Below are 18,692 nucleotides of genomic sequence, written 5' to 3' on the forward strand. Positions count from 1 at the left end.
ATACAGAGAAAGTAATTATTTTCAAGACAAGATTTCTTCCAGATAGACAAGATTTCTTCCAGATTCCAAATACAGGTCTATCTGTGCCAGTGTGAACTTCCCTGTGGAAAGGGAGGCACCACGGAAATTTAAAGGAACTTTCTCACCGCTAAGACCATGCAGGTCTCCTGCACGGCTGAGACGGTAAAGCGTCTGTCTGCTTGTAAGGTGCAAACCCAGGTTTGATCCCTGGGTCGGGAAGATCTCTTGGAGAAGGAAATGGCAAACCACTCCAATATTCTTGCCTGGAAAATCAATGGATGGAGGAGCCTGGAAGGCTGTACTGTCCATGGGGTTGCAAAGGGTCGGACACGACTGAGCTACTTCACTTCACTTCTCACCACTAAACTTTTCCTGATGGCAGAGACAGAGCTTGTTATGTTCTGGCACAAAGAGAAAGATCAGTATTTGATCTACTGATGGATGGCAATATCATACTTTCCCACCCAGCAGCCCTGGATCCCTGTGGCTCACAAGGCTGCCATAGCCCGGTTGCCAGCAGGGGGAGTCAGAGGCCCAATGCCAGGCCAGGCTGAAAGGGCTGAGGCCTCTCAGTACCTCTACAGGCCTTGGTGGTGGTTGAGCCCCTGGGGATGTTGGGCTGGACCCAGGGCCTGAGGTGGCCCTTCCCAGGTGGGAGGTGGGTCCTGGCTCCTCTGATAAGCAGAAGGTACTGGATGGGAGGTTAGGTATGGCAGGGACAGTGGCTGAAAACCAGGTGAGCTGGAAGGGAAAGGAGCTGGTGGCTAGGGCACTCAGGTGGAAAACGGGCTGCTGTGGGACGGTACACAGGGAGCAAGGTTGACTGAGTCCCGTGTTGGGCCTGGGGCAGGGTGTGGAGATGGGACCTGAGTGAAGCTGAGGACCATCATGGGAACATGTCTGCCTCCTAAGCTCCAGACAGTTCCAGTATGGGAGCAGCCTGCCCTCACAGGAGAGAGAGAGGCTCTGGAGACAGGAATCTGAGTGCCCATGGCATGGCCCCCTGACCTGCTAGGTCCCTAGAGTTATTCTCCGTCCTCTGACCTGTTCTTTGCTAAATTGTTGAGGGGTTGGTGACAGTGTTTGGCTTAGAGAGGTAAGAAATTTCTAACACCCAGAGAGGACCATTTTGGGGAGAATTTGTCCTTTTTAAGGAATTGCCCTTTAGATTCATCCCTGGCGGAAGGCTAAGCACCAAAGAGATTTTCTTGCTTTGGCTAAGCACCAGATCATTTTCTCAATGATTTCTCATTGAGGAATCAATGAGATTCTATACAGACAGCATGGGATTTAGGGAGGAGTGAGGCCTAGGGTGGCTTAGTGGTAAAGAATTTGCCTGCCAAGCAGGAGACGCAAGAGACACGGATTCGATCCCTGGGTCGGGAAGATCCCCTGGAGAAGGAAATGGCAACCCACTCCAGTGTTTGTGCCTGGTAAATCCCATGGACAGAGGAGCCTGGCAGGCCACAGTCCATGGGGTTGCAAAGAGTGGGACACGACTTAGCGACTTAGCAGAAGCAGAGGGCTAGGGAGGAAGGAGGAAGTAAAACCCAGAACTGACAGCAGAGGGCGCCCTGGAGCCTCGTGGTTATGCATTGAGGTGGTTCCATGAATAAATAGGAATTCAGTCACCATTGCTTTAGAGATCCCATTTATTATGGCCCTGTGATCCCACTGCCAATCCCTATGGGATTCTTGTTGCTGCCCCAGGACAGTGGTCAGTGCAGAGAAAGGTCAGTCTCAAGCTTCTGTTAGAGCTGCTTCATTGTTCTCTTTATCCAGGGCAGGAAGTGTGAGACCTGGGTGAAGATTCCTGGAGGTTTCCCATTCGCCTTTCCATAGGAGAAAATACCATGGACCACTTTTTTACACACGAGGGGTCCACCGGAGTCACCCTGTGGGCAGAGAGATAAGGGCTGAGCAGGCCTCCTTGCTCTGTCTTCTCTGCAGCCGGGGCTGGGTGGTCTCAGCCAGGGGCTGTGGGGAAGACCCGGCCCAGGCAGGCCTGGTCACGTCCTAGTTCTGGGGCTCCAGCCTGACTCTGACTGTTCTTAGCAGCTGGACTCAAGTCTACGTTTCTGTGAAATTTTCTCCTGGAAACTCTGGTGATAAGAAAGCTGTGGGATGACTGATGCTTCCTGACCAACTCAGGAAAAAAAAAGGCAAAACGTTGGATTCAAGGAGCAGGCTGTCAAAGCTCTTAGCTGAGGATGAAGATACGGCCTCTGCCCTACCCATACCTCCCAGGTCTGTGTGCTTAGATGCAGGAAAACTGACCTTGAAGCCGGTCTTCACTTTCTTTGGGTCCCCGACACAAATCTGGGTGGCCCGGCCGTAGTGACTGGGGTAGAGGGATTCGCACACCTGATCCTCCAGCACCGTCAGCTCTGCCTCCTGCAGGGTGGTGGCTGGAGTGCCCGGGGCCACCTGCCCCCAGCCGGCCAGACTGCACACCTGTCCTGGCTTCACCCGGGCCTTGGCCTTGGGCAGACTAAGGGGCTTCACAGCTGACGTCTGCTTGGCCTTTCTCTCCAGCTGATGGGAAGAGACGAGAGTCTGGCTCAGCCGGTGGTCCTCTGGCCTGGATGCCATGATGAGGCTGCATGGACCCCATCTCTCACCTCCCCTGAGACTGGTCAGGTGGCCAGGATGGGAAGGAAGAAAGAGGCAGGAGATCCTGGGAGATCTATGATGTGATCCCAGGAGGGCAGGGCCAGTGGGGAGTTTTCCTTGCCTGCAGTAACATGATGTCATTGGAGAAGTTCTCAGGATTATAGTCTGGGTGGCGGATGGCCCTCTTCACCCTGATGGCGTGCTGGGTCCTCTCCTGCTGTTTGATGTTGTGGCCCCCAGGGTGACATTGATTGAGCTGCATGGAGAGCAGAGCAGGGGTGTAGGGATCATGGGGTCACCGGAGATACAGCCCAGGAGTTGTGACAGGCAGCTGACACCAGGGCAGGGCAGCAGCTTAGGGGGAATTGAGGTGACAGACGGTCCTGGGTTGAGTGACGGCCCTGTGCTTCTCGGGGACATGAGGGCAGGGCTCCCGGGAGCTTTCTCAGCGATATTGTGAAGTGACTCTGAGTCTGGGTTTTGGCTCTCACTGAACACTCTCATCCTTCTCTGATGCTTTATTTGGCCATTGTGGATCGACCCTTCTCACACCTGCCTCTTGTTCTCACCTCCGACCCACTGACTTCAAAACTTTACTTGTCCTGTTTCTCAGCTTTTCATCACCCTAGTCCTGCTCGTAAGATGGCTTATTTGATGAGCTCCTGTGGTCCTGATTTCCAGGATCCTGGGGTGAGGGAGGGGTACCCCTGGGCTCAGCTCTTGGGGAGAGGACGGGTCCCTGTCCAGGCCTCAGGTAGGGTAGGCTGGCTACTGCCCCTCACCTTCCTCTGCAGTGAGCAGCCGTCAGAACAAAGTCCTTTTGTATGAGAACACCGCCACACTTCACCCAAACCTTCTCCTTCAGAAACTGAACCAAAGCCATGTAGGGGTGGGAGTGCGGCTTGGCCTCATGGCCCCCAGTGATCTCCTCTGAAAGAAAAGGCTGAAAGATGGGGAGATAGGAGAGGCTATGATTAGAAGGAAGATTTGGGAAGATGACAGTCAAGGTGGGTCGACAGTGCTCAACAGACACTAGGGGAGAGTCCCCTGGGTTCTCACTGCAGTGGGATAACCTTTTCTGAAACCCAAACCTCAGTATTAATCTCCACGTCCTGATTCACACACATATGGAGGGGCCCAAGACTGCCTTCCAGAGGATGGAGCCCAGAAGATCATGGATGGGACCCCTGATGAGCCCTCACTCTTATGGAGTCTCCTGGACCCCTCTGAGCCTCTGCTAACATCCTGATTGGTGCCGTTTTCTAAAAATACACCTATGAGTTTATGGAGTTGGATTTTCTAAAATCGTCATGTCCTAGGGCATAATGCCTCCCAGGATCTCAGTAGATATCTGTTGACTGGACACGTGAATGGCCTCCAATTAGCTTTTGGCTGGGGTTTGGTGGGGATAGTACTGGTGGGATTTAAGACCACAGGGATAGGGGAGGACACTGCCCAAGACAGTGGGGCAGAAAATGAATAGCTTGGGGCCTGGGGAAGAGTAACGACACCCAGAGAGCTTTGGGTGCTGCCATCTAGCCATTTCTGACCAGTCACACCCTGGGCTCCTCTCCTGGGCAGGAGTGAAGGGCGGGGAAACTGACAAGTTTCTCTGGTTCTTAATCTGGGTCCACTGACACCTCCCGTGCTGTGAATGGTTTGTCTGAGGTGTCCTTTCCTGGCGGGAGGGAGGAAGTTCTTAATTGTGTGTTGTAGCTTCACATCCCGCACCAAATGCACAGCCCACTTTCCCGGTGCTGAGAGAGGCTAAGAGCTATAGAAGCTTTCAGTGAAAGCTTGCTTCCTACCATCCATCCTTGCTGAATGTCTATGCAGCATAGAACTTGTAGTCTCAGTTGGGATGGGACCTGGTTCAGAAATTGGAGCTGAGCAGAAGGGCCAGGACTGCAGAGGTTTAGTGAGATTGGCTACCCTGTAGGGAATGGGGACGGTCACTCACGTGTCCCAGCCCGGGAGGCAGAAGAAAGGCCATCAGGAGCAGGGGTAGCTGCATCTTCCAGAAGATTTGCCCAGGTCAGAGCTGCTGGGGTTTCTTCCTTCCAGACACAAAGCACAGGGGTAGGAAGCAGGGAGGCTCAGTGCCCCCACAGACCCCCCCAGAGCTGCAGATCTGTGCTTCCCCCAGCCGGGTGTGAGCATGCCACGTGTGACCATGTTCTCTGCTGTGGGATAGGTGAGAATGGCTGTCACCACACTTGCCCTCCCACTGCAGAGTCACAGAGCAAAGAGGAACAGCAAGGAAGTGGAGGCTATGTTGCAGCCAGGGGAGGAGCTGGATCCCCAGAGGCCCTCAGTGACTGAATCACGAGGGTCTACATTTCTCCCCTCTCGGGTCTTCTTTGATTCTGGGGAAAGCATGAAGAACTACCCAATAGGTGAGGGTCAGGGATACAGGGACATGGCTCCTGTACTTGGGAAGCTCAGGGGCTGGAGGAGTCCTAGAGTCTGCGGGCAGAGGACATGTGCGTGAGGACTACGGCGCGGGGCTCTTCTTGGGGCCCAGGGTGAGGCAGAGACCGCACTTGCTCGAGGAGCAGCAAGACCTGGACTCACCCAGTGGCCCAAACAGCAGCCCCACTTCCTGTCTTGCTGGATTCCAGCCTCACATTTTTGGAGCATTTAGAATCTCTTTTTAAATATAAATATTCTGTAACAAAGAGAGACTTTCTTGTCTGAAAATTTTGAACGAAAGTCCTGGACTTGATATTCATTGAAACAAAACAAACCATCACTGGGTCCTTCGGCAATGAGGGACAGGATTGGGTTGTGCTGAGGTATTCAGTGCCCCTCAAACTCACCTGGGGGCTGTCCCACCTGAATCAGGGTGCTTGTGAGTCAGGAGGGGCTTCCTCTCCAGCAATGCTGGTGACTGGTGAGTGGGGAAGGGGAAACAGATGCCCATCATCTAATCCTTACTCCCCACTAAGTATTCTCTGTCCAGAGTCCAGAGAGCCACGTCTCAGATGTCTCTGGGCCTGGCCATCCTAAACATGTGCAGATGACCCAACACTCTCCCCAGTATGAGGACAAAAGAGAGAGGAATGGAAAGGACGGCATGAGGAGCTCTAAACAACCCAACCCCAAGGGAGTTGAAGCAAGAGCATCTTATGAATAAATAGAAAGACGGTGGAAGGAAATGTGCCTCCGCATTACTGACGGTGATCTGGGGGTGGAGGGACTGCGCTGCGTTTATTTTCTTATCCATATGTGCTGTATTTAGTTGTCTTTCTGTGATGAATGGGCAGAGGAGCCTGGAGGGCGACAGTCATAGGGTCACAAAGAATCTGGCATGCCTGCAGTAACTTCGCACCCTTGCACGCACCATGTTGAGTATGTTCCATTTATGAGGAATATATTTTGATGAATATGTGTTACTTTCTGCCAGAACACATTTTGCAATAGTTGAAGCTCACTCTCCATTCAAATGTTCAGCAAACCACTCCTCTTAAGCCCTCTCTAAGCTGCATGTCTTAAAACTGAGGTTGCTCTTCTGAATCTTGCATCAAAAGTTCAGCCATTGATTAAAAAAAAAATACAGGAAGAAATGTACCCAATAACTATAGGCTATAGATACTCTCTGAAACTTTAGGATACCTTGAAACCAATGATTTTCTTTAGAGTGAGTTTCCTTTGGAGATAAATATATTCATACATAAACACACGTGGGAATGATGAAGGTGGGGAGTGGTTGGCTCAGCCCAAGGTGGAAGAGCTCCCTCAAGGTCCCTTGGGGCTTAAGGAGGATGTGCCCTCAGGACACCAGAGGCTGCGCAGCGCCCTGGGCCCAGGACTCCAAGAGGCTGTGACAGGCACTCAAGCTGGGCCTAGGAATACTGAAGTCCTCCTGAAACTTTCTCAGGCTTCTGAGCTCTGCCTGCACTGATGCAGGGAAGGAACAGTCATGGGGTGAGCCACACCTTTGAAAACCTCCCCCATATCTGTTAGGGTGGGAAAGTGCCCCCCTCAACTCCTGAGTTTCTCAGGTGGTCCCCTTTCCAAATCTGGATTCTCTTCTGTTGCCTCCTGGACACTGGGATGTGGGGGAGGGGAGTAGGTGTGGATAAGGCAGAGGGTATATAGATAACACATGCGGGTGGGAATCAAGTGGGACCTATACTCCTGAGGAGGGGGTCTCCCTTCTCTGATGGAGCTCACGGGTAGCCTGCAGGGGGAGCTGGGACTGGGGACCTGTGACTGGAGGGAGCTGGCTACTGGTACAGTAGAAGTTTTATTCCAGAGACGGAAGGTGGGGATGAGAGGGGCGGTGTATGTGCTGGAGGGGGAAGCTGGTGACAGATCAGAAATGTGAACAGATGTTCCCCTGGCAGAGTAGGTGCCTAACAAGTATGTGAATAAAGGAGGAATCAGTGATTTCTGCTCAAAAGATAAAACTTTATTAAGTTCCAGGCAGCCCTTCTCCACCCACTTTGCCCAACAGCTCTACCCCGGGGAAGATGGACAGAGCAATCCTGGGGGACCTCAGTCTGGCCCCTGCAGTTTGTACATTTTCATTGTTTCTTTGATCCATTGCTTAAACCTTGAGATTCTGGTGTAGACATCTGGAGGTGTATCTTTTCCATAGGACACAATGCCCTGGGCCACACCATTACACACGAGGGGGCCCCCGGAGTCACCCTGTGGGCAGAGAGAGCAAGGGCTGAGCTCACCTTCTTCAGGTCTGGTTTCCCTGCCACCGTAGGGTGGGTGGTCTCTGTTAGGGGCCCTGGCTGATATCAGGGCCTTGTTGGTCCTGAGGTTTCAGACTGGCCCTGACAATCCCCCTCCTCCTGCAGGAAGCCTCCACCAATATGTGACTGTGGGGCAGTGTTCACCCCCCAGGGACATGGGACAGAGACCAGATAGGAGGACAGGCTGGGGACACAGGGACAGGGCTCATTCCCATTGCTCCCCGTCCCCACAGCTTGGCTGTGCCCAGGGCTTTGCATGCATAAAGGTGTGTCACTCACTTCCATAGCACTATTCTTCATCCTTGGGTTCCCCACACACATCTGGGTGCTGGTGTTGTAAACTCTATAGCGAGATTTGCATTCCTCATCCCTTTGGACTTCAAGCTCTACCTCTTGCAGTTTGTTTGCGGTGGAGCCATTCACACGAAGGAGTCCCCAGCCGGCCACACTGCACAGCATCCCTGGATTCACCGTATCTGAGCCGCTGGGCAGGCCGATGGTGCTCACAGCAGCGGTCATTTTGGCCTTTCTCTTCAGCTGAAGGCAGAGGAAAGGCATTCTCACCTACTGATGGCCCACAGAAACTGCAGGACATTTGTGGAGTTGCCTTCCAGCGGCCCTGGGACCATGGAAGGGGACGTACAGGAGGAGTGTCGGGAATGAGTCATGGGGGATGCAGAACCCTGGGAGGAAAGTGTCCCAGAACCGGTGCAGCCGCGTGTCCCACCTGCAGTAACATGAGGTCGTTGGCACACGTCTCACTATTATAGCCTGGGTGGGGGATGGCACGTCTTGACGGGATGACCTGCTGGGTCCTCTCCTTCTCCTTGATGTTGTGGGCCCCCAGTGTGACCTTCATTGGTCTGCACACATAGCAGAAGGGAGGGGGAGTCACAGGAGATACGGACCAGGAGCCTGAAGGACAGAGCACTGCCGGGAACAGGGCAGGACTGGGAAGCGAATTCTAGACGATGGGCCCTGGGTCTGGGCTTCTCTGTGCTGCCTGCCTCTGGCAGCCTGGGCAGGGTGGTAGTTCCTGGAGTCCACGGAGGGTGTTCAATCCTGCACAGGCTTGGCTGTCTCTAAGGAAAACGTGAACTTCTCACATTTGCACTCTGGACTCCAGGGTACAACCTTGGCTTCCTTCCGTCTCAGGTTTGATCAGTCCCTTCTCTCCATGCATCACTGGCATTGACCTGTCCATCTCTCCCCAAGGCTCACCTGTCCTCCGAAGAACTTTCTGTGTTGCTGGTAGCCAAGATTGGCAGCCCCTGAGAAGAGGGTTCCCTGGGAGGGCTCAGCAGAGGGATGGGGGCCCAGGCACTGCTCCTCACCTTCCCTGGCAGTGAGCTGCTGTCAGCACGAAATCCTCACGCACGAGGAAACCCCCGCATACGTAAGGTTCCCCTGAAATCTTGAACCGAAGAAACGCCATGTAGGGACGGGAGTGAGGCTTGGCCTCTTGGCCCCCGATGATTTTCCCTGAAAGAAAGATTCCAGCCTGCCCACTGTGCTCATGGAGCCAAGGCTGGAGAGGGGGAGATGGGCCCAGAGTTGTTGGTCTTTGACTTTGTTGGAATTTGACCTGAATTCAGAAATTTCCTTACATGGACCAGGCCCAGGCTGTGCATGAGTGTAGCATCTGAGCAGGTCTGTCCATGTGGGGTGGGTCTGGGCCTCTGAGGGTGGGACCATCACTCACCTGCCTCCCCAGTGGGGAACAGAGGAAGGGCCGCCAGGAGCAGGAACAGGACCATCTCTCCAGGAAGGCTGATCAGATTCTGAATAGCTGCTGCTTCTGTCTGGTCTTTTAACCCTAAGTGTCTGCTCTGGTGTGGTTTTTATCACTTGAGACTTTTCTGAAAGCCTCACACCTCTGTCTGATCAGGTCTTGGGGTCTGAGTGGAGTACGTGCTTAGTGGTCACCACAGAGGCACCCATAAGCTCTTGGCTTGGTGCCATTACTCAGCAGAAAACAAGAAAATCGCTACAGATAGGAGCAGTGAGAGGTTGTATCGGCAAATACCAGATCTTTGAGCCCCAGCATCCTGGGGCTCATGATGAGAGATTCAAGAATGTCTTCATTTCTGTAGTTCTCTTTAGATCACTGGGGTTATTATTTATTTATTTAACAATTTTGTTTCATTTTTAAGTGGAGGGAAATTACTTTACAATATTGTGATGGTTTCTGCCATACATCATAATGAATCAGCCATAGGTATAAATGTCCCCTCCCCCTTAAACTGCCTTCCCACCTCCCTCTCCATCCCACTTCCATAGGTTGTCATAGCACACTGGCTTTGGGTTACCTGCATCGTGCAGCGAATTCCCACTGGCTGTCTATCTCATCTTTACATATGGTGACGTATATGTTTCAACATTGCACCCTCAAGTCATCCTGCATTCTCCCTCCCTCACTGTGACCGTAAGTCTGCTCTTTATGTCTGTATCTCCTTTGCTGCCCTGCAAATAGGATCATCAGCACCATCTTTCTATTACATAGAAAGAGTCCATACATATGCATTAATATACTATATTTGTCTTTCTCTTTCTGACTTACTTCACTCCGTACAATAGGTTCTAGGTTCATCCACCTCATTTGAATGGATTCAAATGCATTCCTTTTTACAGCTGCATAACATTCCATTGTGTATATGTACCACAATATCTTTATCCATTTATCTGTTGATGGACATCTAGGTTGCTGCCAAGTCCCATCAATTGCAAGTAGTGCTGCACTGAACACTGGGGTATATATGCCTTTTTCAATTATGGTTTTCTTAGGGTATATGCCCAGTACTGAGGTGCTGCGTCATATGATAATTTTGTTCCTAGTTCTTTAAGGAGTCTGCATACTGTTCTCCATAGTGACTGTATCAATTTGCATTCCTACCCACAGTTCAGGAGGGTTCTCTCTTCTCCACAGCCTCTCCAGCATTTATTGTTTGTGGACTTTTTGATGATGGCCATTCTGACTGGGATGAGATGGTACCTCATTGCAGTTTTGATTTGCATTTCTCTAATAATGAGCAGTGCTGAGCATCTTTTCATGTGTTTAATAGCCATCTGTATGTCTTCTTTGGGGAAACGTCTGTTTAGTTCTTCTACCCTCTTTTTGATTGGATTGTTCATTTTTCTGATATTGAGCTGCATGAGCTGCTTGTATATATTGGAGATTAATCCTCCGTCAGTTGTTTCATTTGCTATTATTTTCTTCCATTCTGAGGGCTATCTTTTCACCTTGCTTGTAGTTTCCTTCATTGTGCAAAAGAATTTACACCAAGGTCATTGTAGATTGAGGTCCCTTTGTGTGTGAGACTGTGGGAAGCATTGGAAATAAGATTTCTTGCTTATGGCTAAGGAGACAAAACCATCACGATCAGACAAGGATGGTGAGATTCATGGTGTGGGATGGACAGAATGGTGTGAGAGTGATGCTGAAGACGGCTTATTCCCATTACTAAAGAACTGAGTAGTTTAAAAAAGAACAGCAATGTTACTTTTACCCAGGAATCTGCATTTGGTCAGGGTGCAGTGTGGATAGCACCCCTCTGCTCCCTTGGTATCAGGGAGGCTTGAAGCCTGGAGGCTGAATCTCTTGAAGGCTCGCTCACGTGTGCTGAGTGGATGGTGCTGGCTGCTCACTGGGCATGCTGGCTTCTCGCCATGAAGGTCCCTCAAGCAGTCTTCATTTGCGGGATTGCTAGTCTCCCTCACAACATGGGGTTGCTTTGCCCCCAGATGAGCATCTGCTTAGAAATGAGCCAGACACAAGCTGGGTTCTTTTCATTACCTATTACTTTGATGTCATAAGGTATCTATTCTACCATATTCCACTCCTTGAAGCAATCAAGAGCTCCTACCAGTTAAAAATAGAAGGGCCCTAGACCTCACCCAATCCCAAAGAAAGGCAATGCCAAAGAATGCTCAAACTACCGCACAATTGCACTCATCTCACACGCTAGTAAAGTAATGCTCAAAATTCTCCAAGCCAGGCTTCAGCAATACGTGAACCGTGAAATTCCTGATGTTCAAGCTGGTTTTAGAAAAGGCAGAAGAACCAGAGATCAAATTGCCAACATCCGCTGGATCATGGAAAAAACAAAAGAGTTCCAGAAAAACATCTATTTCTGCTTTATTGACTATGCCAAAGCCTTTGACTGTGTGGATCACAATAAACTGTGGATAATTCTTCAAGAGATGGGAATACCAGACCACCTGACCTGCCTCTTGAGAAATCTGTATGCAGGTCAGGAAGCAACAGTTAGAACTGGACATGGAACAACAGACTGATTCCAAATAGGAAAAGGAGTACGTCAAGGCTGTATATTGTCACCCTGCTTATTTAACTTATATACAGAGTACATCATGAGAAATGCTGGACTGGAAGAAGCACAAGCTGGAATCAAGATTGCTGGGAGAAATATCAATAACCTCAGATATGCAGATGACACCACCCTTAAGGCAGAAAGTGCAGAGGAACTAAAAAACCTCTTGATGAAAGTGAAAGAGGAGAGTGAAAAAGTTGGCTTAAAGCTCAACATTCAGAAAACGAAGATCATGGCATCTGGTCCCATCACTTCATAGGAAATAGACGGGAAACAGTGGAAACAGTGTCAGACTTTATTTTTGGGGGGCTCCAAAATCACTGCAGATGGTGACTGCAGCCATGAAATTAAGAGACGCTTACTCCTTGGAAGAAAAGTTATGACCAACCTAGATAGCATATTCAAAAGCAGAGACATTACTTTGCCAACAAAGGTCCGTCTAGTCAAGGCTATGGTTTTTCCAGTGGTCATGTATGGATGTGAGAGTTGGACTGTGAAGAAGGCTGAGCACCGAAGAATTGATGCTTTTGAACTGCGGCATTGGAGAAGACTCTTGAGAGTCCCTTGGACTGCAAGGAGATCCAACCAGTCCATTCTGAAGGAGATCAGCCCTAGGATTTCTTTGGAAGGAATGATGCTAAAGCTGAAGCTCCAGTACTTTGGCCACCTCACATGAAGAGTTGACTCACTGGGAGAGACTCTGATGCTGGGAGGGATTGGGGGCAGGAGGAGAAGGGGACAACCGAGGATGAGATGGCTGGATGGCATCACTGACTCAATGGACGTGAGTCTGAGTGAACTCCGGGAGTTGGTGATGGACAGGGAGGCCTGGCATGCTGCGATTTTTGGGGTCGCAAAGAGTCAGACACGACTGTGCGACTGAACTGAGCTGAAGACCTTACCCCCATCAGGAATGTTGCAATCAGGGAAGAAGAGGCTGTGGGAAGGGAATCCTACATGAAGGGAGAAAGGAGGCCAGGGAGGCAAAGCAGAATTCCCCCACCGCTACCCCGAGAATGGCTTTCTGATGTTCCTGTACCATTTGCAAACCAAATCATCCTGGTCATGTCTTCATAATGGAAAAGGTGAAGAGAGTCATGGAGTTGAAAATATTGTAGGTCCTAAACATCTTGATTCACACCCCCTGCTCCCCCTCAAAAGCAACAACATGTTAAAGAAACAAAGCCCACTGCCAACAGGGATTCTGGCAGGAGAGCCCCAGCAAACCAGGGTAGGGTGTCCATGCCAAGCCTGTGCAGGGTGAGAATGTGCTCATGCCAGGCCTCTCTCCTGAGTGGTCACACCTCTCACCCTACTCTGCAGTGGGCAGCCTGCATCAGGTAACCAGAATACATGTATGGTGCAGAGTGAATGCCCCAGTGAGGTGAAGAGGGTGTTCACCAAGGGACGGGCTACAAGCTGGTTTCTGATCAAGGGGAATTTATAGGCCTTCATGGGTTTGGGGGCAGTCTGGTAGGATAGGCTAGAGCAGGACAAATATGGTAAAATGGCTGTTGGTACCAAGGGGCTGGCTGGTGTGGATCACCAGAGCCTAGGTGGGGGCAGCAGGGTCTTGCACTTGTGGAAGAGGGGTGAGAGATATGTTATATGAATCTCTTTGTAGACTAATCAGATAAGTCAACATATTAAAGGTGATGAGCCAGATTTCTCTGTGTCTGAGGATTAGATGATGACATGGATATTAATTTCCTGGGTTTGATGGTTTGAATGTGGTTCCGTAAGAGTGTCCTTGTTTTAGGAATTACACTCTAAAGTATTTGAAAAGCAATGAAGCACCATGCCTGTAACTTTACTTGCAAATGGTTCTGGAAAACAAAAGGTTTTGTATCGCAATTGTAGCTTTTCTATAAGCTTGAGAGTGGTCCGGAGCTGAAATCTGTACAGAGACTACCCTGGTGGTCCAATGGATAAGAATCCACCTGCCAGTCTCCCTGGTCCAGGAAGAGTCTGCATGCTGCAGAGCCGCCTAAGCTGCGCCCCCTGTGCTCTGCAGGGAGAAGCCACCTCAGTGGGAAGGCCACGCACCAGCTAGAGTAGCGCCCCCTCTCGGCAAGTCGCGGGAGCCCATACGCAGAGACAAAACCCATCACAGCCAAAAATCAAAAAATCGAAAAACTGGAAACGTGTACCTTTCGCCTAAACAAATGATAACCAGCTTGGAGATCACTGAAAAGAAACTCCGTACAGTAGCAACAGAGGAATACACGAAGCTTAGGAAAAATTTAACCAGAATTGTAAAAAACATGTTTGTGCAAGATGTTAAAGCACTTCTGAAAAACAAAACAAAAGTTAAAGCACTTCTGAAAAAAACAGACTTAGAAACATCAAGGTGTTCTTAGTTCTTGGACTGGATGAATCTACACCAAAAAAAGGTACTGATTCTCCCAAAGATAATACATAAGCATGATATAAAATAACATAATGTGGTTTAAAAAATCAATCCATTTTTTTCTCTTGATGTTATACAAGTCCTAGACAATCTGTGAAATTTCTGAGAAAAATCAGTATGAAGGAATCACGAGGGAAATTATGCCACAAAGAAGAAGGAACAGTATGGGAGACAGCCTAATGGAGTTTAAAAACTACTAAAGTTCTTTCTGGAAGACAGTGTGGAGCTGAGCGATGAACAGACAGAGAGACTAGTGAAACAGAACGGAAGAACGCAGAAACATGCACAAGTATATACGGAAAGGTAGTTTCTAATAAGGTAGCATTTCGAATCATGAGGGAAAAAATGGACTTTTAACAAAGATTTTTGAACTAGTCATTTGTTAAGAGATTAAGTTAGAGAAACACTTCATAGAAACCACCAGAATAAAGTTTGAATAGATATTTGTATATTCAAATGTACAGCATAAAACCAAACATGCACTGGAAATAAGCCCAAGGAAATTCCTTTATAGATTGAGAGTGGGGAAAGCCTTTCTTGTAATGACTGGAAACCCAGAAACATTCTAAGAAAGGCTAATAAATAAATTATGATTTGAAAAAATAATTTTTAGTGTTTCTATATCAAAAATGAGTACAAGCATATTTGATTTACAGGCAGCAAACTTGTGAAAAACATATGTCACAATTAAGTTAATCGATCTATTATAATGTACAGAGATCTGTAATCCAGAAGAAATAGATGAAAAACCTGATAGAATGGGCAAAAAATCTGAAAGTTCACAGTAAAACATATATAAAAACTAATGAAGAGTCTCAACTTCACTGTTGCTAAGCTAAATAGAAATAAGGAAAAAAGAAAACAATTATTCTACTCTATGTTATCTCACAGATGGCCAAAAATTCTATAGTTAAACAGCATATACCATGGATAATGTTTTTTTTTTAAATTGGGGTTACAGGATACATCTTTTTTGTTTCCCCATTAATTTATCTTCTATCCATGTCTTTATATTCAAGATGTTTCTCCTGTAAATCACACAAAATTGGATCTTACATTTTTGATCTAGACTGACAGTCTCTGCTATTTGGAGTATTTAATCTACTAAAATTTAATACCACTGCTGCTAAGATGAGATTGAAGAACATTGCATAATTATTTGATTTCTATTAATGTGATTTACCTGCATTAATAATTAATTAAAAATTATAATCATTATCTAGAAAACTGATAATAAAAACAAGAGAAGCAAAAGGCAAAGGATAAAATGAAAGATATACTCATCTAAATGAAGAGTTCCGAAGAATAGGAAGGAGGGGAAAAAAAGAAAGTCTTTTATAATGCACAATGCAAAAAAATAGAGGAAAACAACAGAATGGGAAAGACTAGAGATCTTTTCAAGAAAATTAGAAATACCAAGGGAACATTTCAGGCAAAGATGAACACAATAAAGGGCAGAAATGGTATCAACCTAACAGAAGCAGAAGATATTAAGAAGAGGTGGCAAGAATACACAGGAGAACTATACAAAACAGATCTTCATGACCCAGATAACCATGATGGTGTGATCAATCACCTAGAGCCAGACATCCTGGAGTGTGAAGTCAAGTGGGCCTTAGGAAGCATCACTACAAACAAAGCATGTAGGGGCGGGAGTGGGGCTTGGCTTCATGGCCCCCGCTGATCTCCCCTGAAGGAAAAGGGCTGTTCTGCTTGTGTGCCCCCACTGAGTGTACCTTGTGGGCATCGGCTTCATGCTCAGAACTGCTGGGCACTGGAGAGTCCAGCCTGGCCTGGAGTTGGTGGGGCGGGAGGAGGCTGGGAAGGGGCTCAACTTCCTCCTCTAGAACAGAGCAGCTGTCTGGGTCTGCGAATCTGTCTCCCACACATAAATGGAGGTGAGCATAGAATCTGCCTGCAATGCAGGAGACTCAGGTTCGATATCTGGGCTGAAAAGATCCCCTGGATCAGTGAATGACAACCCACTTCAGTATTCTTGCCTGGAGAATTCCATGGACAGAGGAGACTGGTGGGCTACAGTCCTTGGGGTCTCAAAGAGTCAGACAGGACTGAGCAACCAACACTTTCACTTTTCATTCCTGTCCTAGGGATAGCCAAGTCCTAGAGGCTTCTGAAAATTCCTCCCCGACCTGTGCTTCATTCCAGGTGAATTTCTAAGGGCCCCATTACCCTATTTTATTCAGGATAGCCCTGTTTTCCAGGGTGCAGGAATTCAGAGTAGGGACCTAGATGTCGCCATAGCCTCTTTCCCAGGGCCTGACTGGTAGTAAGTGCCTGGTGAGTGTTTGTTGGCTGCATGAAGGAGTCACCATGCCCCCTCCTGCACCCTCCCTGCTCACAGTGGGCCTCTGGATGGGGCTGTTGGTATGGCCAGTGCTGGTGTGCTTCTGGGAAGCAGAGCAGTTCAGGTCTACCAAACACTGGCTTCATCCTTGAAAGAGAGGAGCCCCTGAGGGCCTGGGAAGGGAAGTCGAGTTGGGTAAAGGGCCTTGGGTCTTAGGGATTGAGCAAACACAGAGGCACCAACTCCAGGATCTGCCAAGCAGATGCTGAGGTAAGTAGAAGCAGAGGCCAGACCCACTCTGCCCTCTTCAGGGGCAATTTAGTATTTTCTTTTCTCCAGGTTGGGACCATCTGCCATCACTTCTGGGAAAGTTCTACTTTCCAGAGGGCAAAGGGAGGGCTGGAGGAGGGGCTGGTACCCACTGGCTCCTCTTGAGAGCAGGCTTTGCTCTCTCCTGCTGGCAGTTTATCCAGCATCATACTCCCTGGTATGAGGTGGGATGGGAGCTGGTGTTCTGAATGTTCCTTCCTGGTGGATAGCTGGATCAGGGACATGCAGAACAGGCGGGACCTCTGTGCCACCTGGAGGATGGGGTTGGGCCCCTGGGATGGGGATGGTCACTCACCTGCCTTTGCCCTGGGGGTCAGGAGAAAGGCCACCAGGAGCAGGAGTGGCTGCATCTTCCGAGAAAGACTGCCCAGGATGGAGATGCTGGTGCTTCCTCCTGGCTCTCTTGTAGATCCCCCAGCCTCCTGGAGAGAAACGCAGTGTCCGTGGACTCAGTGATTTCGTGTTCCCCTCCGGGTTTGCGATGCTTCATCCTAAAGGTTTTCTATGAAAGCCTGCCCTGCCCCCACTCCATCTGCCTGATGACGTTCTCTGGGTGGTTGTGTGAGAAACATCCAGTGACCACACCAGTACCCACAGATGATGACTCAGAGCAGAGCACTTGTTCCAGCCCAGAGCAGGAACCCAAGAGGACAAGGTGGGGATTGTAGGATGTGGTATCGACCAGCAGAGGTAGTAGAGCCCAGAAACCAGAGTCCCCAGTGGTAGAACCATCAGGGCCTCATTTCCATGCTGCTAAGTCCACAGGATAATTTCTTGAGCAGATGTGGGTTTAAGCTCTTCTCTATGTTATTATGACCGAACACACTGGAGATGCGTCTCCTTCCCTTAGAGAGCTGACCATCTGCTGGAGGAGAAAGAGACATCCATGACCTGAGTGCAGCATGGGAAGGGCTGTGGTCCAGGGATGCACAGAGCTCGCCTGCCCACTACTAAGTCCATAAGCCATCCACTCATCCTCTTAATTTCCTTTCTAACACGTGTACACCCGTGGCTGATTCATGTCAATGTATGGAAAACCACTACAATGTTGTAATTAGCCTCCAATTAAAATAAATAAATTAAAAAAAACAAAGAACCCCACCATTTAAAAAACTTACAAATACTCAGAGTGATAGAGTCCATTTCTCTTGCCCATGTTTTGCAAACAAACGTACTGCACTTGACATTTATTGGTCTAATTTAATGAATCACTATGACTCTAGAAACTGCATCTACAGATTGATGTAAGCCTAGGTCATTCCTCCTTTGAGTAGGCTGGGGTGGGTTCCACCTAAACCACCTGAACTAAGACAGGGAAAGGGCTGGTTCGCCAAAGGACGTTGGGATGACTAAGTGGCCCATGCCATGTGAAGTGGGAGAGCATGTTGGGGAGCGAAGACCTATAATTATCCTTTGAGTATTGTCTGTGCTGTGTCCAGAGGGCCGCACTTCAGACTCAGCAGGCCAGGCGCATTAGAGGCTCACACTGGCTGAACAAACTCTGCTGAAGACCTTGCTGTATGGAAATAAAGGACAGTTCTTTCTAAATAGTCCAAACCCAGCCCTGTTCAAGAACAACAATGTCTGAGTGGTTAGAGTCTGGGGATTTAAGTGTCTATCTTGACGTATTCTTGACGTACTTTACAGCTTTCTGACGAGTATTATGCATCAAAAGATGGAATTCCAGGGTGAATATCCTCCTTATCAGACCAAATACATTTATCGAACGTTTACTTTTTTGAACTTAGTTTGCCCACCAGTAGAAATATTTAAAATAAAATTAGCTTTGTTATTTGTGTGTAGTATATGTTCATCAAGAAAATTTGGAAAGTAGAAAGGAAAAATATTACTCATTTGCTTATGTCTCACAGACAGATTATTATCATAGGCAGTGCATTTAAAATACTTGGGATGATAGTAGGAAGTATTAGGAAGTGTTCCCCTTTCTTTAATTTTTTGGAACAAGTCTGGGTAAG

At 48.6% G+C, this 18,692-nt stretch overlaps 1 protein-coding gene and 1 pseudogene across 2 annotated transcripts; both read right to left on the reverse strand.

Moving 5' to 3' along the window:
* LOC108633175 lies at window positions 1,658-4,678 on the reverse strand (annotated as a pseudogene).
* LOC102176598 (mast cell protease 3) lies at window positions 7,031-17,178 on the reverse strand. Of its 2 annotated transcripts, none has more exons than XM_018066529.1 (5): window positions 17,012-17,178; window positions 8,678-8,825; window positions 8,071-8,206; window positions 7,623-7,880; window positions 7,031-7,290 (listed from the first exon to the last, which is right to left on the reverse strand). In XM_018066529.1, exons 1-5 carry the CDS (start codon window positions 17,064-17,066, stop codon window positions 7,135-7,137), a joined length of 753 nt encoding a protein of 250 aa, XP_017922018.1. In that variant the 5' UTR covers window positions 17,067-17,178; the 3' UTR covers window positions 7,031-7,134. The 2 variants fall into 2 exon arrangements, with proteins under 2 accessions (XP_017922018.1, XP_005701629.2); XM_005701572.3 differs by lacking the exon at window positions 17,012-17,178 and adding an exon at window positions 9,046-9,107.

This window comes from Capra hircus, chromosome 21 (assembly GCF_001704415.2).
Source record: "Capra hircus breed San Clemente chromosome 21, ASM170441v1, whole genome shotgun sequence".
In the NCBI taxonomy this organism is placed as follows: Eukaryota; Metazoa; Chordata; class Mammalia; order Artiodactyla; family Bovidae; genus Capra; species Capra hircus.